This window comes from Lygodium microphyllum, unplaced genomic scaffold (assembly GCF_053477565.2).
Source record: "Lygodium microphyllum isolate KBCC unplaced genomic scaffold, Lygodium_microphyllum_v1.1.10 scaffold_32, whole genome shotgun sequence".
In the NCBI taxonomy this organism is placed as follows: Eukaryota; Viridiplantae; Streptophyta; class Polypodiopsida; order Schizaeales; family Lygodiaceae; genus Lygodium; species Lygodium microphyllum.
The window spans coordinates 1,107,190-1,134,930 of NW_028229515.1; the positions used below are offsets into that span (position 1 = coordinate 1,107,190).

Below are 27,741 nucleotides of genomic sequence, written 5' to 3' on the forward strand. Positions count from 1 at the left end.
CGGTCTAGGGTTCTATTTTCATGGGGGAAGCAATGAAGGCACCTTGCACAATGCCAAACCAAAAAGAGGTTGCAACTCCACCTGGCTAGTCACCAAGATGGACGTTATGATGGGACTGCATATTGAGTTGGTAGTTAAGGAATCTTGGTACCCTTTGATTGTAAGTCTTGATCTAAGCTGTCGTATTCAATTAATACTAAATCTTTCGTGACTGATCATGTGCAGGCCAAATTGGGTATGTGCGTGGTACATCACGCGACAGTACGTTCATCAACTATCGTTGCTAATTCAGCAAGTCTCAGCGTCGCATTACTCTTATATCTGCATTACTCGTCGCACTACTCTTATATCTGCATTACTCGTATATCTGCAGTGATGGCATCACCAGTACTTAATCCGGTCATGGTATGGAGTTCATCAGCGCACCAGTAGGGCCAATAACGTATAGGCGGCGCCCCCCCCCCCCCCCCCCCTACACACACACACACACACTCAGCAACAGAATGAGTACTCCACAAATAACGGTTCATGACACCCACCGTGTGCTATGGAGTGTAGCTTCATAAAACTCATTTAATGTAAAACATGGAAGGAATTAGATGGAAGAAATGCAAGCTCATCTTGGGCATTACAGATAGAGCAATATCAGAGAATGAGATGCTCACTTTATCTGGACCTAGCTTTATGATAAATGGCCGGATATTCATCAGGTACAATCAATCAGGGCCCTGTCGATGGGGGTCGAGATCGGAGAGGCGAAAATCTAAATCTTCCTGCAAATGCAGACTTATGGGTGGTAATTCCCTCATTGCCTTCAATTTGCCTGGCCTTCATGAGCTGGGCGCGCAGACTGTTGCTCTTGACAAGACTCTGGCCCGCGGCTGGCTGCTGTATGGCCTTCTGTTGAATATCCTGAGGCAGAATAGCAGTACTACCATGTGCTGCTTGTGTGCCCTCGTGATGAATGTTCTGATGATGATGGTGATGGTGTTGATGAGGAGGAGCTGGAATGAGCCTGCTCTCAGACAGATCGCAGGTCGTGCGGTGCGAATGATTCTTGCCGCTGCTACCAGCTGCGGTGCCGAAAATGGCAGCATAGTTTGTTGGAGAAGCTGGAGACCAAAAACATTGGAGAGGCCTCATAGAGCTGGACTGGCCTGATTTCTGCAGAGGGGGGCTCATTGCAGGAGTGGAGTAAGCAGACTTACTCATGATTTTTGGCTCTGGGCTACATTTAGAGGGGATATTGTGCTTTTGTACTCTAGGAGAGTGGCAGCTGCTCTGGCTGCTATTGTCTTTGTTTGATGTTGCTGGCTTGGAACTGCTCACCATTGATTGCTTATCATTCCTTGGGCATGCTAGTAAGGTGGCATTGATGTGGCCAGCTGACCTCGGGCTGTCGATAATTCCAACATCATTTTGCTCTTGTGATTCTGCTTGGCTTGAGTTTTGGGTTATGAGCTGAGAACTATCTGCATTTTGAGCTGGTGGCACGGTGGCTGGAGCTCGAACAGGTTCAAAGTAGAAGTCTTCCCATTCATCACTGTCTTGATCATCAATCTTGTTGTTGTTTTCACCTTCATGGTGATCCCGAGCTGCTGAGCTGCTATGAACTTGTTGCTCCCAGCAATGGCCAGGCTTGGTTTTCATACCACTTCTTTCAGCTTTCGGTTCGTCCTCTTCTGACTTTCGGCCATTCTTTTTATAGACACCAGCATAAGCATCTTTCTGCACCCGTGTGTGATGCAAATCCGTATGCTGCTCATCAACTGTATTTCTTCCCATACTAATCTTCCCTGTTGAATCAACATAGTGCAATGACAATTGCTTTCTGTGACCTTTACCCGAGTGATAGTTACTATCAAGACAGCATCCATGGTCTGCCTCTTGATCTGAAAAGCTGCGATGGTTATCCTCTTGTGACAATTGAGCTTCATCATTTGTCTCTTGCCCTTTGAGGTAATTTGTTTCAGTAGACACATTTTCTCCTCCTGTACTAAGCTTGTGATGATCTTCTCTGCCGCTTGTATCACTGCTATGCTTGTCAAAGGCCAATAATTCAAGATTTTGCTCATCATAAACATCAGTATCTTCATATTGAGTGTCAGTAAATTGCTGTTCTCGAGTAGAGCTACTACCATCAAACAAGTCTTGTGATCTAACTCTGTACAGTTTACCATTTGCCCCTCTTCTCAGTCTGACTTTTCTAGTGCTGTATTGAGCACGGTTACTCCAGACAGGCCGCTCTTTCCTGACTTTGTCTTCAAAATGGGGACTCTTACACATAGAGGAACCAAATTTTTCAATGGAGCTGCAGCTTAAGCCATGTCTTGATAGATCATGAGCAGATTCAAGCCTATAGTGACCCAATTCAGTATCTCCATCTTCAGTTTCCCTTAATTCCTCCTCTTCATCCATGTGTGTTTGATCACCTCTATCCTCCTCCACTGGTTCTTCCTCTTCTATTTCAACCGTTTCTTGCAAGCTATCAAGAGCCTCTCTCAACTTTTTAGCTTGTTCCACTTGCCTCTCCAAGTCCTCCCTGGATCCCTCACAAGCAGATCCCACGGTAGCAACAAAAGCTTCCAGTTTCCTCTTGAGATCCTGAAGAGCTAAACGATTCTCTTCATTAGAGTCATTGAGCCCCATTTGAGCTTTGGGCCTCATCCTCTCCTCTCTCCACAGATCAGAAGCCATTCTCAGCATCTTTCTCTCTTCCTCTGCCCTCTCTTTCACCAGTGCCTGCTCCCTTTTTAATTCCTCCACTTCAGCCTTGTCTTGCCCAATCTCTCGAGCAAGCTCATCACAGACATCCTCCATGAGTTCACGTGCTTTTCTCTCTCGCTCAAGCTCCTCGCAGGCAGTGGCAGCAGCACTGCTAGCCTGCTCTAGCTCTTTGCCAAGCTTCTTGTTTTGGATCCGGAGGAGCCTACATGCCTCCTTCTCATTCTCCATCTCTTCTCTCAGATGCCAGAAGGCGGCACGAACCTTCTCTTGCTCTTTCCTTCTGGACATGGCAGCCAGCTGCTCGCCATAATGCTGAAGAGCAGCGTTGATCTCTGAAAGTGCGGATTTGTGCGAGTACTCGAGGTCTTGCAACCGAGCAGAGGTGTCTTCCACCTCCAGGCGCAGTGTCCGAAGCAATGCCATGCTCTTCATTTGGTTCTCTTCCACAAACTTTAGGCGTTGCAATATGGCAGCCAAGGCAGCTCCTGTACTGGCAGCTTGATCAGAGCTCATCATATCATGCATCTTGTTTTCTCCTATCTTCTCAACTGCTGGGCTTGACACCTGTCCAATATAGAGTAGAAAACAAATAGTCCTAATTAGAGAACTCAGAAAAGCATGACTGTTGCACGATAACAATATTCATCATCACATCAGCACATCCAATTTGGCAAGAGTGTGCACTGTACTAATTCATTTCTGAGTTTTTCTGTGCGTTTACTCCACTGGAACCCTTATATCACTTACAAACCCATTTACTACTTGAACAGAAGACATGTTAAAGAGAAGCTTTCAGCTGCTATGATTCAGTAAACTGGCTCGAATGACTTGATTGATATCAGAGCTCAAATATATGATTGTATCTCTAGGCTTCTTATAAGCACTGCAAGGGATGCTGGGTGGCTTGCCCTTTATATGCCTTGGTTTTGCTGATGAGTGATTGAAGAGCATGAAGGTTTTAGCGTCTGAGGAAATTCAAAATGTTCACCAGGAGAGAGGAGATAACTAGCTGGTTCATGTGTCTTGACACATTAAAGTACCCTATAAGCCAATTACCTTCTTGCTGCCTGCTGTTGGCAGCTCATTTCTAAGACTCTCTGATACGGCTGGCTTTTCAGCATGCACGTTATTTCGATCAATCACAAGCTGCTCATTACAACCATCTCTAACAGTTGATGAGTCTTCAACCATACACTGGTCACTAGGCTCATGATCAGGTTGTTGATCAAGGGAGGAGGAGGTGGTGGTGATGTCATAGTACTCCCATAGTAAAGCCGCAAGCTTGCGTGCAGAGATCAATGAGGGTATTCCATATGGTCTATTGTAGTGGCATTGTTGACCTGCTCTGGAATCACCGCCAGCATGAATTCCATAACCCTGAGCATAATTATCATACTTCTGCTGCTGGACTGCATTATGCTCATGTGATTGCTTGCTAGGATAATGATCGCGATCTAGATTAGTGAGTGTCTCGCTAGATTTTGTATTGGCCAGCTTCTCTTTGGACAGCGCAGGGGTGGCATCATTAGTACTGATGCCGGTGTAAAAGGGGTTCTGGTAGGTTTTCCAGCTAGGGACAGGGGTTTTGGGTCCTGAGTCAAGGTGATTAATGCAGTGAAGGATTAAGGGAGCTGATAAAGCAAGGGTGGAAGAAAGATTAGTGACGGTACTGGAGGCACTGGATATGTGATGTGATTCACGGGGGCGTCCATCTAAATGATGGCTGAAATTATTATGAGGGTGATCAGGGTCCTCCATAGCTCTCTGTTCAAGGCAAAAAAAAAAAAAGAGAAGGGAGGGGACCAGAGACAGGAGAGAGAAAGAGAGAGGGGGGGGGGGGGGAGAAAGAGTTTGCGTGCAGGCAACACCAATTATGCTGATACCTCTCTCTGATCAGGAGCTAGTGCTACTAGGGTAGTGCTGGACAATGAAGTATGTGAGCAGAAGAATGAATGCTGTCAGCTCCCTCCCTCCCTCTCTCTCTCTCTCTCTCTCTCTCTCTCTCTCGACCACTTGCTCAATCTGTGTTCTATGAATGATAGCACGCAAAGAAAGCTTCTATAAGCATGCAATCCTCTCAAATTATACCAGACAGCCAGCAACAAGGCTTGATGGTGATGATGACGACGAGTACCTTTGGATGAAAGGCTTGCAGCCTAGTGGTCTCTCATGAAATCAAGCTTGGGGCCCTAGCTGTTCCTCAATCATGAGCAGCCTAGAAGCGACCTCTAATAAAGTCTCTCTCTCTCTCTCTCTCTCTCTCTCTCTCTCCTTGTAACGTGTGTGTGCGTATGTGTTTCTCTCCTCGCCCTTGTGATGTCCCTGCTGCACCAAACGACGTTTATTGCAGCCTTGCTTGGCTTTGCAGGACAGGAACAACATTCTCTCTCTCTCTCTCTCTCTCTCTCTCAGACTCTATCTATCCCAGCCTCCAGGGCTGTAGACTGTGGTAAATGCTCTCAGCAATTTTCAGAACCGACAAATTCCAATGAAAAAGGACGAAAATTACCTTTTTACCGGGGTGAAACCTCACTTATCATTTATTCCCCTTTGGGTAAAAGGAGAAGCTTGGAAGGACGCAAACAGGAAACAATGCATAATAAATAGTTTTTTATCTATATGGCTAGGTACTATAGTCTATCACACACACACACACACACACACACACACACACACAGAGTCACATATGGATATACATATATAGAAAGGCCACCCGAGTGCTCACAGAAAAACGGCAGGAATGAGCGATGAGCGGGTAAATTCCCAAAGCATATATGATTGAACATTCTAAGGACCACCATGGGAATTCACAAGCCTCAGAGCATATTCACATTTATCCAAGAACACCCACGTCACACACACACACACACCCAAAAGAACCAAGGAAAAAGAAGAACAGCTTACAAGAATTATTACCCCACGCAAGAGGCGACATAGACGCATGCAGAGCCTGTGGCGTGAAGCACACACAAGAAGGGCCCAGCCGGGGCATCTCATTCCCATAATTTACATGAAGTACATGGGGTTGGTCGGATTAGAACGATTCCGGAATGATATCTTAACCGAAGGCTCTCATTTTGGCATCTGGATTAAACTAGCGATTCAAGAATGGAATGGCTACAATTCAGGACGTCTGGTTGGTGTGTGTACCTGTTGTTCTGGATTAGAACGATTCCAGAATGATATCTGAACCGAAGGGACCGTTGTATCTGGATTACAGCCATTCACGCACGATATATATTGTTATATTGATCTGTGCCATACACACAGTAACACACTTCATTGGGAAAGCGCCCTACCACCATGGCCATTCCTCTACCGCTAGTCTGTCTGTGTTGCGGGTTAGCCGGCCACCTGTCCTCGTGAAGCACATTTCCTATTCTTGGATAAGCTCACTGCACTAACCTTCACCAAGTCCACTAAGTGGAGAGTCGTTATATGCAGTGACCCCCTCGACTGTGGTTGCTCGGGTGAGCTCTCAATTCATGCTAGCTCTAGCTCGAGTCAATGATAGATGCCTCCCAACGACAAGCATGGATCACTACCCTCACCTCATAGCCCACCAGTACGTCTCCTGATGATGATGAAGCTGCCTCCCAGCTCACACATTGGCCTTTAATCCATCATCTACAATCGCGCTCCACATGAGCATCGATCATCGCAGCTGCATATACGTCCACCTCTCAGCAAGTAGAGCAACAATGGTGCTCCTTACAAGCACCAATCATCACCACATCCACCTCTAATTAGCAAGTAGAGAAAAGGAGCATATTGCAGAGAAAGAAGGCATGTGCAAGACAAAAAGAGAAGCAGCAAGAAGGAGAACTCACATCTACAATGGCTTAAGCTCAATTCTCAGCTTCACTTACCATAAGAATGAAAGAAGATCATAGCCAATATTAGTAACCTCATAAGAACTAAACACCATGTTTTGGGCTGTCAAAAAGTCCAACTCTTTAATTGCTTTATGCTTACTTCAAGGCCCTCCTTTAGATATCATATAATAGGCCCAAAAGTGGGGCTAAACGTTTGCCTCCTCTATCTAGCTAAGCTCGCCAATTATAGTAATGTGGTGTGCAAGTTACTTGCTATAGTGTATATGTACAAGACATGTAGATAGTAAAGTGGTAGTATTCCAAAGATTATATAGGCCTTCTTTCTCTCACATTGTCGTGTTGTTCTTCCCACATTTGTTTGATTTGGGGTGCCTTTCAATATGCAACTTTTACATTGATTACTAGAGGACCGATTAGGCTTAGTGCTCCTTTTAGTTGAAAGAGTAGGATCGAGGAATGATTGAGGCATTAAGAAAAAAACATAGAGACAATTAGGTATGTCCTACCCTTGCTCTAAGTTGGGGTACATATTAGGGAGAAGGTTAGGGCATCAATAATGGAGCTAGTTGACAAAGGCCATTGGGCATCATTCTCGAGAACCCTTAGTTTATGTAGTAACATAGTTGTGCTCAACGGGGGGCGATGTCAACATGCATTGTTATCGAAGAAGTCACAATGTTGTAGGAACAAGTACTTGTAATAGATGCATCCTAATTGAATGCCTAGTGTTGCATGCTAGGATGTTGAAGCAAGAGAGTACCCAGCGGCAACCATAACTTCAAGGATTTTTCTATACTTTTGTTTTCCTTGTTACAAGTTTTCATACTTTTAAGGTTGAGGACGTCTGCCATGTACAAAGTATAGTTTACATATCAATTTAAAAAGTTATCATGCATTCATGTTTGTTTCAAAATAAATAAAATGTAGAGTGTGATATCATTGATTTCACCATTAAATCTACATGTCAATTTAGAGTACAATCAAGGCATCCATTTTGAAGTGACAATAATGTAAGGATGAGACTGTTGGATTGACCATTGAGCTGTGTGAGATCTACAAGGACAACTTCAACTAATGGCAACAAATGTTGTGCCTCATTGTAAACTCTCATAGAATGAAAGTGTAGATCTATTTCATGAAAGAGAAGAGTAAGGTGTACATGCACTTTTTAACTTTCAAGAGAGTGGGAAGAGCATGGAAATTAAATATCTACACTTAGATCATGGTGAAGATTATATTTTAAATGTTTTTAGGGATTAAAAGCATAGTATCAGGTACTAAAGTATGCAAACTCACACCATCTCGTCACTTAGGTACAGACAATTTTTTTGGTTGGAGGAAAGTCCAGATTAATATTCTTTTGGATACATGATGTGAAAATTGCATCTATGATCATTATTTTGAATCACATATGCTTGTTTTATGTGTGCTTGGTAGGTGGAAAAGTCTTGTTCAATCAAGGAGTAAATTTTAAGTAGTTGTCTTTTTTGAAAATAGTATTCCATTGCTTATGTTTCTCAATCCAGTCATGAACATTTGGACTAGTAAAAAGATGCAATGTTCACTTTTTTTAATGTACTACAAGTTCATGGTTGAGGTATTCCAAATCTGATATTTGTATCGTTTCATGTACTCTAAGCTTCCTATTTGCTAACCTACTAACATCTCGATTACACCTACCTACTACCTTGGGAGCCAAATAGATGAAGTTACTGCCATCATCTCGTGATGGGATGCAAAGAAGAATGATTCCCCACATCATGTAGCATTATGTACCAAAGGAATCAATGATATACAATCTTCCTATTGAGCCTTCCACATTACTTGTTGTACTAGATTGCAATCCTAAACATACATGTAGTTGTAAGTGTAGAAGTGTATTGAGAGTATAGAGTAGATTTGAGTTTAGACAATATACTTATCATTGTAGGCATTGTCGTATCATATAGTTGATTGAGATTCTTAGAATGAGTACTTTTTTTTGAAAATAAAAATTTGATAAAGAGTGTTATCATTGTCTTCATATTAATAGAATTGGCTTGTTCATTTTGATAATGTCTTGCTTCCTCTTTCTCACTAAATTTTGTCGATGGGATAAAAGCAAACATCTTAGGATTTTTCCTACAATGAGCCTAGTGTATAAATGAAACCTCCATAGAATCCCATTTATTATATTATATTCTTCAAGGTTTAAGTGACACTTGTTTGTACAATCTACACTTGGAACCTAGTTGATAAGCTCAATGGAACCAACTATGCTAGTTGGAAAGTAATGATGGAATCACTCCTATTCTTTCAAGATTATTGGGAGCTAGTTTCTATGGATACACTATGACCAACTTAGCATAATGAAGAAGGATTGGAGATTGGGAGAAAAGATTCTTAGTGCCCTATAAGGCAGTTTCTTGGTAGTTTCTTAGTATTAAGAAATTGCATTATAAGGTAGCTTTAAAAAGAGATGTGGAATACTGAGAAACTACCTAAAAGGTAGTTTGGGATTAGAGGTATGGGATGATTTCAAAATTTAAACTAATTAATATTGAAAGCTAATGAGTCAAACATAAAAATGCTAAGTGTGATGATTATTGCTTAGTTCTTTTAAAAACTTTAGCCCTACTTCCACTACTGCAAGTATACTTCTTCCTCTATACTAACTTTGTCCTCTCTCTGTGTAATGTATTAAAATAGTTGTAGCTCTTTACAAGAGTGATATTAGTTTTATCTTGTGATTGCTAAGGTTAGATTGACTTATTATGTAATGGAAAATTATATATGATGATTATTGCTTAGTTCTTTTAAAAACTTTAGCCCTACTTCCACTACTGCAAGTATACTTCTTCCTCTATACTAACTTTGTCCTCTCTCTATGTAATGTATTACAATAGTTGTAGCTCTTTACAAGAGTGATATTAGTTTTATCTTGTGATTGCTAAGGTTAGATTGACTTCTTATGTAATGGAAAATTATATATGATGATTATTGCTTAGTTCTTTTAAAAACTTTAGCCCTACTTCCACTACTGCAAGTATACTTCTTCCTCTATACTAACTTTGTCCTCTCTCTATGTAATGTATTACAATAGTTGTAGCTCTTTACAAGAGTGATATTAGTTTTATCTTGTGATTGCTAAGGTTAGATTGACTTCTTATGTAATGGAAAATTATATATGATGATTATTGCTTAGTTCTTTTAAAAACTTTAGCCCTACTTCCACTACTGCAAGTATACTTCTTCCTCTATACTAACTTTGTCCTCTCTCTATGTAATGTATTACAATAGTTGTAGCTCTTTACAAGAGTGATATTAGTTTTATCTTGTGATTGCTAAGGTTAGATTGACTTCTTATGTAATGGAAAATTATATATGATGATTATTGCTTAGTTCTTTTAAAAACTTTAGCCCTACTTCCACTACTGCAAGTATACTTCTTCCTCTATACTAACTTTGTCCTCTCTCTGTGTAATGTATTACAATAGTTGTAGCTCTTTACAAGAGTGATATTAGTTTTATCTTGTGATTGCTAAGGTTAGATTGACTTCTTATGTAATGGAAAATTATATATGATGATTATTGCTTAGTTCTTTTAAAAACTTTAGCCCTACTTCCACTACTGCAAGTATACTTCTTCCTCTATACTAACTTTGTCCTCTCTCTGTGTAATGTATTACAATAGTTGTAGCTCTTTACAAGAGTGATATTAGTTTTATCTTGTGATTGCTAAGGTTAGATTGACTTCTTATGTAATGGAAAATTATATATGATGATTATTGCTTAGTTCTTTTAAAAACTTTAGCCCTACTTCCACTACTGCAAGTATACTTCTTCCTGTATACTAACTTTGTCCTCTCTCTGTGTAATGTATTACAATAGTTGTAGCTCTTTACAAGAGTGATATTAGTTTTATCTTGTGATTGCTAAGGTTAGATTGACTTCTTATGTAATGAAAAATTATATATGATGATTATTGCTTAGTTCTTTTAAAAACTTTAGCCCTACTTCCACTACTGCAAGTATACTTCTTCCTCTATACTAACTTTGTCCTCTCTCTGTGTAATGTATTACAATAGTTGTAGCTCTTTACAAGAGTGATATTAGTTTTATCTTGTGATTGCTAAGGTTAGATTGACTTCTTATGTAATGGAAAATTATATATGATGATTATTGCTTAGTTCTTTTAAAAACTTTAGCCCAACTTCCACTACTGCAAGTATACTTCTTCCTCTATACTAACTTTGTCCTCTCTCTGTGTAATGTATTACAATAGTTGTAGATCTTTACAAGAGTGATATTAGTTTTATCTTGTGATTGCTAAGGTTAGATTGAGTTCTTATGTAATGGAAAATTATATATTTCCTTTGCACTACTACAGACCTTGATTTTAGATGCAACTCCTTGATTCTTGTAGGTAGATAGCTAATATCTTGTAGTTGTATAGCCTTCATAGGTTGCTCTGTTAAGCAACCAACATCTTTGCATACAAAACAATAATACATGAACCTTTTTGGTACAATAATAATCCATAATTAGAGGAACATTTGAGTTTTGAAGATGGGAAAACTAAATGTAGATTGAGAGAAATTTGCATTACAAAGATACTACTTCAAAAGATGGCTCCTCAAATTGCTGCATAGTTATCTCCATTATAGAGATACTTTCCATTTTCCATTCATATGCATACTGTAGTGCCTTACACAAATGTGAGGTTATATACAGGATGTTTGACCTTTCCCATGATCAATGGCCATGAAAATATAATATTTCTTTGACCTTACCCTATTAAACCTTTGTATTAAGACCTTATTCATATGCAAGTAGATATGGTATGAATTTTCATGTTTCAACACCTTCCCTCAAAGATTGTCAATATCTTAAATCAATCCTATATGAAAAGAAAATATCTAACTTAATATGTGATTAGAAGAATATTAAGCTTTCCCTTGCTTCCAATGCATAGCAATGATAATCGAGCCTTTCCTTACTCCTCAAACTCCTTCCTTTAGGGGAAGCTCCAACATGCCAATAACAACTCTATGCTGATTGAATAACTCTTTTTCCAAGAGGTTTGGTGAAGATATAACCTTATCCCTTGTTTTCAACAATGCTGTAAAGAAATATAGCCACCTTGAACTTTCTCTCAAATGAAATTCTTAGTTATATCAATTTGCACTAGGTTTACCTTGGACTAAAACTAGGCTTGCTGAGAAATGGCAACTCAATCTAAAGAGACATAGTCCAAAATTTCGAAAAATTTAGAAGGAGTATTTATGATATTTTGGCTATATATATTTTTCATTTTTTGTAATTTCCAAGTAAATACATGTCATAAATTTAATGGCAAAATAAATACTAAAAATGCTATGGATCATATCCCAAAAATTTGAATGTTAGATCGATCTCTCAAATGTTTAACAAATTAAGAAACTTTTCATGCCATCTTTCTCCTTATATCTTCTCATTTTGCATTCTTTCACTTGCATTTACATTCTTTCACTTGTCTACTATTGTAAACAATAATGATATTCTTGTGATAATAGATGTCAATCATTGCTTTTCTTCTTCAATTCGAGAAAACTATCCTATTTACTTTGTATTTTTTGAAAAAAGGAAGAAGTGGATGCTTGAACAAGAAGAGTAGACTATGTTAATGTGCACATTGAGCTTGATCTTGAATACCAATATCTTTACAAGAAAAACCATGTTTTTACTTTATCTAATTGAAAAAAATTTGCATAAGATGCAAGGAGCAAAGATTATCAATCTATGGGCCAATGGAAGATAGTGGCCCATTTGACTAAGACAAATAATTCTAATTATAGTTACACATTAACATGGTAATAATATGCATATGTGGTGGTTGTTTTTAGAAGCATCCTAGAGCAATAAATCTCAACAAAGGGTGTTGTTTTGAAACACTATTTTGTTGTACATCCCAATTCTTCCCTAGATAACAAATCATATAGAATCTCTATGGAAAAAGAAAAAGAAAAAGAAATCTAATTATAATCAAAACTAAGTCAATGTAATGAAACTTGATATTAAAATTTATAACAAGCCATATAGATTTTGGTTCAGTTATGTTACTCACCCTCGCAATCCTCTTCCAAAACATTGTCAGTTGCTTTGTTTTGTGTGTTCTCACACACTTGACTAAGATTAAGCTTGATTATGTCTTCCCACATGCAATCTTTTGTAAGTTCACTTGTTCATGTTGCTCAAGTACATTTGGATTCCATGCCCAAACTATTGAATTGCCATTTTCTCACATCTTTGGCTCTCCCTTCTTCTCCATCCAAATATTATTTTGCCAATCATAATAAAAATTTCATTGAAGACCTGGTACCCAATACTACATGAAAACCTTGGAGTAGTTTGGTGATGTGCTATCCATGTCAATATTTGACTAAACAAGAGTAAGCCAAACAAGTTAGATTCTTGTGTCATTTGGACATCAGGAGGAGAAAGCCACCTTGCATGTCTACACATGAATTGAGTTGTCCTTTGGTTCCAACAAATGTGGCCTACAATCATGATCATTGCATTACTCAAATCCTAACCATTTTTCCTCTTCTACATCTCTCTTTTTGACTTACTACTAAAATCATATGTGTTGGCCAAAAGTCCTGGCCAAAAGTCCATTTACCATGTCAAATCTTGCTTTGTTTGAGTAGCAAGTCTCTTAATCTCCTTGATCACATTTCCCAATCCTCAATGATATGCTTAAACTATAGTGGGATGTCTTTTCCCTCTCCTTAACTCCCCCACAATCTCCTATGAGTGTTTACCCTGATGTTGCTAACTTGAGATCTTTAATAAAATTTCTAATTGCAACTAACTTGGATAGCCACTTGGGAGTAGAGGATTACCATCATTATCCTTATTTTGTATCTCTATATCCCTCTCCTTGGATATTGAATTGATCATTTTTGGATGCACTTCGTCTTGCCTGATTAGGATATTTCCTTGCATCAACAAAACAAAATTGGAGTGGTTTCAAGTGGCCACAATGACATAATTTCCATCATAAAGGTATCTATTAACAAAACTTTTTGAAGTAAGACGAGAGGAAAATCTATTGCAAGTATTGTAATACAAAAGATCATGTCATTATGGACTTTGCTCAATTGGTTGTTAAAGAGGCTAAGAAGAAAGATTCTAGTATGGCCATTGCAAATGCCTCTCCGTCTAAATTAAAATCTATAAAAGTGGTGCAAGATACAAAGTAGGAATTTAGTACACAATGCAATTATGCCTCTTGTTTACAGGATTCTTGCATGTCCATGTAGTGGATTCGGATCTGTGGTGCTTTGATAGTGGTACCACTAGGCACATTACTTCTCAATGTAGTCTTTTCACTTCTCTTGAGTCTACCCTTGAGGGCATTACTATTACATGTTCCAATAACTCATATTTTCCTATTAAAGGAGTCAGAAAAATTGTATTGATTCTGTTAGTTGCAATACTTTCAGAGTTATAGATACTTTATATGTTCCAAAAATAAATGAGAATTTGTTGTTAGTTTTTTGCACTTGCGAAGATTGGCTTGATTGTGTAATTTGTTAATGACAAATATATATTCATGATTTCTCTTGTGGTAATACCTTAGGTGGTGCACCTATAAGAAATCATTCATATTATGTACATTCAAAAGGTAGTCTTACGTGCCATAAGAAAATAACAACCTTGTTTCCTTTAAGAGACTTATACATTTTTTAAAACTTGTAATCAAAATAATTCCTTTTGTAAATATAAATTTTACTAAATAAAATAAATCCTTTTTAAATCACACATCATACACTTGAATTTTCTTAAGGGTGATACAATTATTGGTTCTTTGCAAACTGTAGCTTGTACACAATGATGTTTATGGTCCAATGCAAACACTGTCTTTTTGCAACTACATGTACTTTTGAGTTTCATTAATGATCACTCTAGGTAAGAATGGATATATATTTGAATGTTGCTGGCCTTTATAATGTAATACACCAAAATTTGAAAGAAAATAAGGGAATAACGAATTCCAAGAGAGAATAGAAATACAATAAGCTTGAATGATACAAAATTGGCTACAATCTCCCCCTATGCATGGATGAGCACCTCCCTAATACATGCATTTATGAATTGTATTAGGTTTTTATGCTCAAAATACATTGAATGGGTCTTTTTGTATTCTTTCTTTTCCTTATACAACTTTCTTTTGACAAAATAAATCTAGCATAACCTATTCTAAATAGCTTATATAAAAATATTTTAATTTTTTAAGTTTTTATAATAAACACATCTAAAATAAATCAATTGTGTATGTGCACACGTGTACATTTCTAAACTATGAAGCACATGTTTTTTAGGATTCACTCATTAATATGTGATTGAGTGTGTGTATAAAAAGGGGTTATTCATAGATTGAATAGAAAAGGGGTGTGTTTAATGTAGGAAAAGCTCATAGATAAGGGTATTTTTATGTAGGCCTTAAATGTATGTGATATAGAGGGTTTACATATAGTGAAACTTTGTCAGGTTGTGGGAGTATATGTGTAAGGACCTTTCTATATATGGCTCAGCATGGGATAACAAACCAATATATTAGATACTACTTTTATTAGTTTAAGAGCTCCAACCCACCTTGGACAAGCTACCTCTCTCATAGCCACTACACTCACACACACACAAATCCATCCACTCTCCTTTAATCCCATAAAGCAAGGACAATAGACCAAAAAAGAGGTGTATTTAGATCACCTTCTTATCTTCACAGTGTAGTCAATACTTACTCAAAGGTTCATTACTAACTTTAAAGTCTAAAATTCAAGTGACGCACCTTCGAATGCATTGTTACTCCATTGACTTTACATTGATCTATGCAAGCCCCATGGATAGAAGAAGAAGAAGAAGAAGAAGAAGAAGAAGAAGAAGAAGAAGAAGAAGAGTTTCTCCACATGGTCCCTCACTCTCCCTCACAGATTCTCATTCTTTCCATCAATCCCTCTCTCTATTTTTCACTCACTCTCTCCACACATGGAAGAGGATAGAAAGAATCAAGAGTAACTCTCTCAAAGTTGCATACAGAAGTGACAAGAATGAACTCCTCTATTAACGTTTTAGCTATTATACATAAGGTTTTGAAGTTTAAGGTTCCAAAAGTCAGCCACCACACCCTGTTTTTGGCCTTTGACCCATCCTTCTTAATTTTCCCAAGATCGTAGGATTAATTGGACTTTCCTCTTCAAAATGTGAATAGAGGCAATGTGCCAACAACCTCACAATTATATTTGGTCACTATTCTTTCTCAAAAAATAGAGTATAATTTGGATGGAAGTGAGCCAAGATCTCCTCTGAAAATTTTACAAGTTCTTTAAAAAAAATCATTGTCAAGCTTTTGAAAAATTGTTATCATCCTTTAATTGCAACACTTGTGTCTTTTATCTGAGCTTGTGAGAATAGTGAACTTTGCACATGAACCCTTGAACTTTGCAACACGTATCTTTTATCTGAGCTTGTGAGAATAGTGAACTTTGCACATGAACCCTTGAACTTACATTCTTAAACTGTTATACTTGAGAGATAGGTAACATTAGGCCCCCTCCTAGGTGAGTGCCAATCCCATGGTACTATACGCTAAGGGTAGATGTGACATGCCCGTGTCAATAGCAGTGGAGTGGTCTTTGGAGAAGGAGTGGTAAGAGAAGCTAAAGTTGAGATCATGTTTTTAATCATTACTATACAAACGATGATGATGATCTTAAGGTTAGTTGGTTGCTGTAGAAGAGAACGTGAGAAGTGAGAAGGGGTATGGCTATTGATGTCATTAGATTTCTATGTAGTCTATACTTGCAAGTAGTGGGCACTCCCTAGGGTGTGTTTGCTTTATTAGGTAGTGATAACTTTGCTTATGCTAGTGCAATCAAAAGATTGGCTGAACTCTAAGAAAATTAGCAATATTACCCCACACATTAGGAACCACTTGGTGCTAAAAAGGGGTGTGATACAGTGTTTAGGATGATAGGTCTACCAGGCATACCTAGGATGTCCTACCCTTGATGTTCCTTGAGATTGCAAAGTGGAGGATTGGGCTAGGGGACTAGGAGTAGAGCTAGCTAACCACGAACACCAAACATGCCTATCTTGAGGACCCTTTTGGTAATGCATGTGCACCTATGCTATATTAAAGTATCATGAATATGTGTGCACATATGATAGGGCCACTAGGTGTGCCTACCTTGAGGACCCTTAGGTGTCATGAATGTGCATGCACCTACGGTATATTAGAGCTTTTTCTCTCTTTTAATTTCTTTTGGTTCTTATTTTTATATTTTTTCTTGCTCCCTCTCTATTAAGAGGAGTGGATTTACCACTCAATATAGGTTCTGCTTATTAAGTGTAGCTCTTTAGGGGTAGTTTTTTGCCAATGGTATTGTAGGTTGTTCTTAGGATATGTAGGTGGGATATCCTCTTCCTAAGGACATGGTGTTGTAGAATGCTATCCATGCCTCATTATTAGTGTCTAAGATATTATTTCTCCATCTTGGTTGGGATTCATATTCTTGTACTTTCTTAGGTATTTCAAAGACTTTATCATCCTAATATCCTATTTGCTATTGTTGCCATGATCCAAAGTCTTGAATCTTATGGTCAAGCCATCTCTTTCCCATTATCATGTGGCAATGCTATTATTACTTGTAATAGTGAGACATAGCCAACATGTGCCTTTTCTAGTATAGAGGCACAATATAGAGGTGCTACATTTGCTACATGTGAGGTAGCTTGGTTACACAAGCTACTTGGTAATTTGGGGATGTAGGTGGACAAGAAGGTTATCATCTACTGTGATAACCTTAGTAGGATTCAATTGGCTAGAAACCCAATGTATCATGTGCAAACCAAACATATAGAGATCCATTACCATTTCATTTGGGAGTGGGTTCTAACAGGTGATATTGACTTGGTTTATGTCAACACAAAGGATCAAGGTGCTGATATATTCACTAAGGTCTTGGGAGTTGAGAAGCTTCAACGCTTCAGGACTATGCTTAGAGTTCATGAGCTCATGTTGAGCTCACTACTCTTGAGTCAGTCTATCTTTATGTGTGTGACTGACATTAGCTGGATACAACTGTACATGTGTGTGACATTCAATAAGTCGGTGTAGTCAGTGACTTAACCACAGTTAGTCTTGGTTAGTCATACCTATGTGTGTAAGTCTCTTTCAGTTTGTATGATGTAAGAATAATGAAAGAAGAACAACAATGAGCAGAGGCTCATCTTCTGCTCCACTCTGTCTCTCTCCCTCTCTTCCAACATGGTATCAGAGTTGAACTCTTGAAGCCTGAAGGCTTGGCAGTGGCCATTTGACATCAAGACATCAAATTTGAAAAAAAGGTCATCAAAGGAGACTGTGCCTGCAACGTATTTTTTTGCAAAAGATATATCTTGCTATAGAAATGGTTTTTGGAGTAATGGCCCACTATACATGACCGTTTCGATGTGGTCTACAACTTTGTAGAATAAATTTTTTTCAAATTCCTCACAAATTTTGAGATATTCAGCACACAGACCTGTGCAGACTGACTGTTTACTACAATAAACAGCAAGTGATTTCGAGGCACTGATGGCTTTCATCCTAACAATGTATATGCCCTTATTATCATGCATTTGAGCATGATATTGGAGTGTTAAATGCTCGCATGTTGGAAATAGTGAATTGGTTGTTGTCCTGAATTTGGAAACAATATACCTACAGTGTTGAAGTATCTATGATGCTTATTTGCTAGTGACAAATGCTTGGATTACACAACTTGAGTGGTAGATGATTTTTCGGATATTGTGAGTGTTGAAAGTCCAAATTTTGGACTGATTTGTTGCTAGTTATACCAGGGTATTGACTAGTTATTGTCTGCAGGAAGGATACCTATCATCTTCACTTGACATATATGCAATATATTCTGATCGGTTGGACATGTATCAACTCCTGCATAGAGTGGAAATTGAATGAGATACTTTGGGGATATTGTGAGTTCTGAATACTCTTGTTTTAACAGATTAAATATTGCTAGTTATAGTTGTGGGCTGCCTGTATTTGGTACTACTACTTGCATACAGTACAAACATTGATACTTGTATGGACATAGTTTGTTGCTGGGATGTTTTGCCACTATCATAGAATGTTTTGAACTGATTTGAGCTTGGTTTATGCTCAGTTGACTGTGTTTTTTCATTGTTGGAATACAGTTTATAGCAAGCAAGTTGTCAAGAAAACTGTCTTGAATTGTAGGAAACTTTCCTAAATAGTAGAAAATTGGTCCTGAACTGTAGGAAAAGGAGTCACATACTTACATGTTGTATACATCACAGAATACCTAAGCTGCAACTATGGCAAACGCTCAAGGAACTAACAATATCACTCAAATTGTGGGAGAAAAGCTGGACAACAAAACTTTTGCTTTATGGAAGTTCGGTATGAAGATTTTTTTGGTTGGTAGAGGTTATTTGGACTTATGTACAGGTGATGAGGTTGAACCTAAAATGCATGAAAGAAATTTGACAAATGATCAGAAAAGGGCTCATAAGCTATGGACTGAGAGAGCATACAAGGTGTTACATTGGTTTTCCTTATGTATATCAGATGCTATGGCTATATATATTACTGGATGCAGTTCCCTAAAGGATGCATGGGACATACTCATGAAGAATTATGGAAATTTAACACATGCAAGAAAGATTCAACTAAAGCAACAGTTCAATAACATGTCTAGGAATGGTAGAAGCATTCAGACCTACCCTATAGAGATCAAGAACATAGCGGATCAACTTGCCACCATTGGATCTTCAGTATATGAGGATGATATGATTGTAGTGACATTGAATGTATTGGCAAAGAGTATAAAGCATTTGATACATCTATTTCTATGAGAGCTAAATCCCCTGATTAGGATGAGCTAATTGCTTTGTTGCTGCATGAGAAAGTTAAGCTTTGGTTGAATACAAGTTCTAGTACGTCTCAAAGCAAAGACATTGTTCTTTACTCTAGACAATGTGGTAGAGGCAGCAGAGGCTGTGGCTCTTTTTGAGGTCGAGGAGGTACTCGAAACACTTATGGAAAGCATCAACAAAATGCCTAGCATGGCACAAATACACAAGGCCAGCGTGGATCTAGTGGCTTTAGAGGTAGAGGGATATCACCCCATGGTAGAGGTGGTGGATTTGGTTCATAGCAGTCAAATGATCAGTTAAACAAAGATAAGGACTGTCATTACTACGGCAGATATGGACACATTGCAAAGGATTATTACAAGAAGCAGGGAGATATGAAGGCAAAGGGCAAAGAGCATGGGCACCATGCATCTTCTAGTAGTGCTCATGATGAGCAGGTTGACAGATTGTTTGCCATGCAGCATGTGTCTAAGAATGCATATAAGCAAAACAGAGATGAGAGATGGTACATTGATTCAGGATGCTTCAAATCATATGACACCCCATGGAGAATGGTTTGATGAGATGATTGCAGGTTCACATGATTATGTGTGTACTAGGGATGACACCTAACATGACATTCAACACACATGAATTGTTCCGTTGTTGATGAGATGGTTGCAAGTTCACATGGTTATGTGTGTACCAGGGATGACACCTAACATGACATTCAATACACAAGAAAAAGAGCCTACATGATGTACTACATGTACCTACAATAAGCAAGAATCTTTTGTCAGTGAGGTAGAGCAGAATTTGCAAGTGAGATTTAATAGAGATGGATGCTTTGTTGAAGAATATGGTAATGGCTGCAAATTGATTGCTAGAGGCCGAAGAGATGGAAGAATGTTAACTCTTGATGTGTCAATTCCAGAATTGAAAGCAACCATGTTTGCACATGATGATGGTGCTATACATGATGTTGAGATATGGCATAAGCGGATTGGCCATGTGAATGTACAAAAGCTAAAATCTATGCAGCAGAAGGAGATTCTGTTTGGACTACCTAAGTTCAAGTATCATGACTTTGGACATGTATGTGATGCATGTTAGTTTAGAAAGCAGACACAGTTTCCATTTATGAGACATGTACAGAATAGCTCACGACCCTTGCAATTGGTACATTTAGATGTATGGGATTCGTCTCATAATGCTTCGTTTGGTGGTGCTCGTTACTATGTATCCTTCATTGATGATTTCAGTAGGTATACTTGGCTTTACATAATACTGAAACATAAGAATGATGTGTTTGATGCATTCAAGGACTTCAAGAAGCATGTTGAAAATGAGTTGATCTGTAAAATTTCATGTCTTAGATCAGATGGAGGTGGAGAATATGTCTCTAATTACTTTGACAGGTACCTTGCTAAACATGGGATCAGAAGGCAGTTAACTTGTAGCTATACACCACAACAAAATGGTGTAACAGAAAGGAAAAATAGGATACTGATGGAATCGGCAAAAGCTATGCTGAATGAGAAGAGTTTACCGAATGGTTATTGGGTTGAAGCACTAGTGACTGTTGTTTATGTGCTTGAAGGTATTTGACAACATTGCATATGTGCATGTTCCTGATGAAAAGAGGAAGAATTTGGATCCTAAAGCTGTCAAGAGTGTGTTCCTTGGTTATACACAAGATTGCAAAGCTTACAAGTGTTATGTATCATCTACACATTACACATTAATTAGTAGAGATGTTATTTTTTATGAGTTGGCATCATGGTATGGTAATCCTGTTGCAGTGGCTACTGATTGATCAATTAGCACTAGTAATGCTGAAAACACACCTACAATCAGTACATCTATGAGTGGTCCTACAGGTGATGGGTCACCTATAGTAAGACCTTGGTCAAGATGCTTGCGGAGTCGTACTCCTACGTCCACCGACATGGATATGTTAGTGAGAGGGAGATTGGATAAGGAAAAATAAAAGATGTTTAAGGACGTGCCAGGTCCACTTACAGTAGGTTATGAGTCATCCAGCAGTGATAGTTTGGATAGTGAGTTGGGCATTCTGTCTATTATGACGCCTAGAGCAAGGCAGAGTCGTTATGTACCGCCTCATGAGAAGAAAGCTTAGAGTGAGCCACAATTACAGAGATCTAAGAGAGTTAGAAAACTAGTTGATAGGTTTACATACACTAGTTATTGAGCCCGCCATTATGCATATATGGCTAGTGTAATAGGTTACAAAGAACCTACAAAGTTTGATGATGTAGTTACAGATGATAATTGGTGTGCTGCCATGGATGAGGAGTATGCAGTCCTGGCTGAAAATGAGACATGGGAATTGCTTGATTTGCTTGAAGGCAAAGTCCCCATTGGTTGCGAATGATTATACATGGTTCGTTAGAATGCTGTAAGGCCAGGTTGGTTGCAAAAGGGTATGCACATCAATATGGCCTTGACTATGAGGAGACCTTCAGTCTGGTGGCTAAAATGGCAACAATCAGAACTGTCATTGCTTTGGTAGCATGCAAAGACTGGAAATTATGGCAAATGGATGTCAAGAATACATTCTTAAATGGTGATTTGGTTTAGAAAGTATATATGGAGTAGCCTAAAGGCTATGTTCACCCAGACTTTTCTACACATGTATGTAAGCTGAAAAAGGCTTTATATGGACTCAAACAGGCACCTAGAGCATGGAATGCTTGGATCAGCAGTTATTTACAACAACATGGATTTAGATTGAGTGATGCAGCTCACGACATTCACGAAGAAGACAGATCATGGATATTTGTTTCTAGTGGTTTATGTAGATGATCTTATCATCACTAGATATGATGAAGAGGGTATTGTTGAAATTAGATCATGTTTACAGGCTGAATTCAAAGTCAAGGACCCTGGTGAACTAAAGTATTTTCTTGGGATTGAGGTAGTCTCTACACCTCAAGGTATATGGCTGCTATACAGAAGCAGTATGCTCATGACATGTTACAGAAGTATGGTATGACTGAATGCAAGCCTATGGAGACACCTCTTGATTAGAATGTCAAGCTGTAGATTGATGCTGGGAATGACGTAGAGAATGTGACCATGTATCAACAGATGGTGGGCAGCTTGATATACTTGACTACTGTCCTGACTTATGTTATGGAGTGGGGCTGATTAGTTAGTTCATGCTAAAGCCTTGCAAACCACATTTAGATGCACTTAGGAGGATCATGAGATATGTAAAGGGTACTATAGATTATGGGTTGTTTTATGCATATGGAAGATCCCTTGACTTGACAAGGTTACTAATGCTAATTGGGCTGGTTGTGCCTATGATAGGAGGTCAACCAGTGGTTATGCATTTGGATTGGGTAGCAGTATGAGTAGTTGGCAGAGTAAGAAATGGCCTACTGTTGCATTGACTAGTACAGAAGCTGAGTATAGAGGAGCTGCCTTAGCGGCTTGCAAAGTAGTTTGGTTAATAAAACTGCTGAAAGACTTGGGAATACAGCTGGAAAGAAGAGTGAGATTGCATTGTGATAACCTCAACAGTGTTATGTTGGCTAGCAATCCTGTCTACCATGCTAGGTCCAAACATATTGAGGTTCACTACCATTTCATTAGAGAAATGATTACTATAGGGCAGATTGACTTGATTCATGTTAAGACTGAAGACCAGGTAGCATATATATTTACCAAGTCTCTTGGTAAAGAAAAGTTTATATATTTTAGACAGCTACTTTGAGTTTATTAGATGGTTTGAGCTTGAGAGGGATTGCTAGAATATCAAGCTCCCATTACTCTTCAGTCAGTCTATCTTTATGTGTGTGACCGACATTAGCTGGATACAGCTGTACATGTGTGTGACATTCAATAAGTCAGTGTAGTCAGTGACTTAACCACAGTTAGTCTTGTTTAGTCATACCTATGTGTGCAAGTCTCTTTTAGTTTGTATGATGGAAGAATAACGAAAGAAGAACAACAATGATCTGAGGCTCATCTTCCACTCCACTCTATCTCTCTCTCTCTCTTCCAACAAAGTCTTGATATGTTGAGCTCTACATGAGTTGGTATCCACTACGTGCCGTGGTTATGTGGCATGATATTATTCATTGGCATGTTAGGTGAGTGATATGAGGATATTCCACTGATTCTACAATTGGACTATACCCACATAGTCCATCCTTGGTTATGGCACGTTCATTGTGTCACCTCTTGTTTGCTTAGTGGGTTCGGACTTAGTGATTGCATGTATGTACATTGTGGTATTTCATATTAGTCTTTTATCATGTTATACACTTAGTTCTTTTGTGAGGAAGAAGAAGAAAGGAGAAGAAGAATATTTCGGTCCCACCTCTCTATATACTCAAGTCTCCATTGCTTTTGTATTTATGCTATTGGTTTTTTCACCTCACTTCCCTCTTATCTATTTTCAGAAGGTAACAAGGGAAATGTCAAAGCATATATGATCCTTTGATGGTCTATCCCAAGGTGTGGACATGAATTACCATCATGAATGATGACACCCCAAGGGAAATCTCAAAGCATATATGATTCTTTGATAGTCTATCCCAAGGTGGACATGACTCACCACCATGAATGATGACACAAGGAAGGGAAATCTTGAAGCGTATATGATCATGTGATTGTCTATCCCAAAGTGGACATGGCTCTACACCATGAAGGATGACACCATAAGGAAGGTCCAATATAGTCTTAGAGTAGGTCTCACCAACACCATGCAATCATATATTAGTCCCATATCATTGTAAATGTGGGATTCTTCATATTGCTAGCAAAGTCCTTCCCAATGGATACATAATCCCCAACAACAATAATACTCTTGTTTATAAGATTATCCATAGGAGTAGGCAATGTATCATCTTCTGAGCACAAATTTTTTTTTTTGGAATGATATCAATAATCTTTTCATGAAACTCTCTCTTGGCAATGCCAATAATCTCTCTCAAGGTAGATTATGCTTTAATATTTAGGATGCATTATTATAGGACCTTTTTCAAGGTAGTGGTAGTTTCTATGTTTGATTGCAATTTATAGCTTAGTTGTTTTCCCTTTGGTTTAACATGATCCTTTTTTTCTCTTTTAAAACATCATCTACAATATGCTCAAGTGAAGGCCTTGTAGGAGGCAGAGGCAAATCATTGTTAGATCTTCACTCCACTTAGCTACCCTCTTTGACATATTTGGATTTTCATAATCTCTTTTTCTTTTTTATTCCACAATACCTTATGTATTTTGAGACTTGGTAAGATAAGAATAAACACAAACAAAATCTACCAAAGCATCCCCAATTCTCTTTTCTCAAACTCTTTCTTGCCTCATTCAAGTTTGCTCCAAGAAAATTTTCCCTTTTTAGTAATATGCATAGCATGTGTACATAATTTTGGCATAGCCTAACATCTTGGACATTGGAAGACCCTATTCTAGATAAAGGGTGGATTTTGATTGTGTCCATGGGACTTGGACATTGTATCTAGGTGCTTTGGATATAAGTCCTATTGTAAGGGATGTACACTCTTGGCATTATATCTTGGAGAATGTGGAGATGAATACATTATTGCTACAATTTTCGAAACAATATTGTTTGATCTCATCCTTGTGGTTGTGCCTAAATTACCTAAACAAACCTTGTACTATTAGGCTTTATATATCAAAGTAATTATGTTACATAATTAGATAATTAAGATTCTCTATCATAAAAGGGGAATGAGAGGAAAGATCCCCGAAAAATCCATCCTATAGTTGGATGCTCTTGGTGAACTGAGGGTTTTCCTTCGAAACTATTAAACTTAAGAAATTTTAGGAAAGAGATTGACAATGATTGCCTTAGAAAATATTATAGAGCCTGACCTCATTGTTTTTGGAAACCAAGGTGAAACTTTGCCTCATGGATAGAGGGGTCAAAATGTTTACTCCCCCTTATTTCTCACCCTCTTTGAACCAAGTGTGACATGAGAGGTTGGAGATGATTCGCAGAAGTAGCTGCTTGAAGACGGATTGCTAGATAAACTCTTAGGTGACCTTAGTATTATCCAGGGACCCTATTTGAGGTTGATCCTTGTGGGTATGGAATGGAGCTTCCCTTGTGAGATAGACTCAAGTGAGCCTAGGAAACAATGTCATTCATATTCCAAGTGAATTCCAAACAATTTTACCTAGGACTATCTCTTGATGGGCTACCCAAATCATGCCATCAAGGGTTCATTGGATAGGCACATTACATGTGGTATCAGACAATGAACAATTTAACAATAATGTATGCATGTATTTACTTAAAATTTTGACTTCTTAGCTCTTTAAGAGAAAAATAGTTGAAGATATCCTAAAAGAAACAATCTTAATGATATGATGATATGATCTTAGATTGCGAAGTACCTTTTGCAGCCATAAAGACCAAGCTTTAAAAAAAGACATCTCTCTTGAAGCAGATAGTGCTACCTAAATTCATGGAGAAAGGATGTGATGCCAAGTCTAATGTTAAAGTTGGATTGAGACCCTTGAAGATTATTTTGATGTCATAGTAATAAGGGCAGCTAACAAGGCCATGATTGCAAAGGTATGGTTGGTAGCCAATGTAGGGTTGTGGTGGAAGTAGTGGTATCAAGACAATGCTACCACTGAAACCCTTGTAAGATGGGAAGACATTAGGAAGGCAATAAGAAAGAGATACTTATCACCTTCCTATCATTCCATCAAGATCAAAGAGTTATTTTCCTTGCATCAATTAGGATTAAGCTTGGAGGCCTATTCTTCTTCTCAATTTATGACAATTCAAAAAATATGCACCATGTATGGATACTATCCAATAGGTGGCGAAATTCTACCATAGACTGAATCCCTAAGGCCAATTAACTTGCAAGAGGCTCTCATACAAGCAAAAGCCTTGATTTGACTAAATGAAAACTAACTTCTTGAAGATAACTACAATACAATGGATACTAAAGAAGATTATGATGACTCAAAGGACCAAGGAAAGAAGTGTTATAATGGTGGTGAGATAGGGTACATCTAAAAGAGATGCCCTAATTGCCGATCCTTCCATTACAATGAGCTAGTGAGATATCCTAGCAAATTTCCTAGAATTAGATGAAGATGATGTAGAAATAGATCATGAGAAAAGGAACCAGATACTAAACATGGCCTACATCCAACAAACACTATATTAGGGAATTTGGGAATCCTCATATAGTTTGGGAATTCCCAATGTAGTTAATATTTGGCCACATGATCAAATCTTGTCCCTTTACTTGAAAGTGGAGTCTATCCTAATTACTAAATAGGTTTTCTTTTCAAGTCTCACTTTGAAGCATGGGTTAGGATTTAGCCACATGGCCAAATCTTTACCCATTATTTGAAAGTGGGACTTGGGAGATTCTCAAATTCTCTAATATGGTGTTCCACTAAGACCTTTGAAAATGAGTGAAAATTCTAGAAAAAACTTCATGACATGTCATAAGCCTTATACTTGGTAACGATCCCTACTCTTGTAATAATAGTTGAGTTATAATACATTGCAACAAATTTATATATAATCCCATTGTATTAACTTGAAGCTTGGATATTTGTGCATAATCTGAGTAGCATAGTAGAATCATAGTGGGCCCTAACCCACAACTTCTATAATCCAACTTATCTCAAAGGACAATACCCCCCATTTATCTTGAGAAAAAGATGTATCGATTTCTCTAAGAGGGAGAGGATTTAATATTCCCACTCCCTCCCTATGTGAATGGACACTTATGGAGGGGGATGAAACCAAATGCTTAAACCTTTAAAAATAGAAACTTAAAACTTCTTGTTTGTCCTCCTCTAGTCTCCATTTTTACATGTGTCATCATCATGAACTAAACTGGCCACTATTTTAAACTAAGCTTATCGTCATCATCAATGTGAACTAACAAACTATCTCATCATCAGACAAACTGCATCCACTAAACAATGTGGATTGATCATTGGATAAACTTGCTATCAACATCAACATGGAACGGATTGAAGATTGATTGATAAATAGCATGACATTGACTCCGTGGCATGGAACTATCGTCAACAATTGACCAAAATCTTTTGAGGCTGGTGAGTGGCAAGATTCACAAAACCTAACAATAATAACCTTCTAAGGGAAACCTTTAGGATGAATAAATCATACCCTTGTTATATATGCTTCATCTCACTTAAGGACATAATGCCTAGTTGGCATCTTGGGTCATCTCTCTTGGGCTAAGGAAAGATACTGCAACTCTAAGGAGTCCCCACCTTG

General features: G+C 38.2%; 1 protein-coding gene across 1 annotated transcript; it reads right to left on the reverse strand.

Annotated features, from left to right (window-relative positions):
- Positions 1-529: 529 nt before the first annotated feature.
- Positions 530-4,567, reverse strand: LOC148009220 (uncharacterized). Its single transcript, XM_087673665.1, has 2 exons — positions 3,784-4,567; positions 530-3,291 (listed from the first exon to the last, which is right to left on the reverse strand). The coding sequence occupies exons 1-2, from the start codon at positions 4,483-4,485 to the stop codon at positions 721-723; spliced, it is 3,273 nt and encodes a 1,090-aa protein (XP_087529791.1). The 5' UTR covers positions 4,486-4,567; the 3' UTR covers positions 530-720.
- Positions 4,568-27,741: the final 23,174 nt, after the last annotated feature.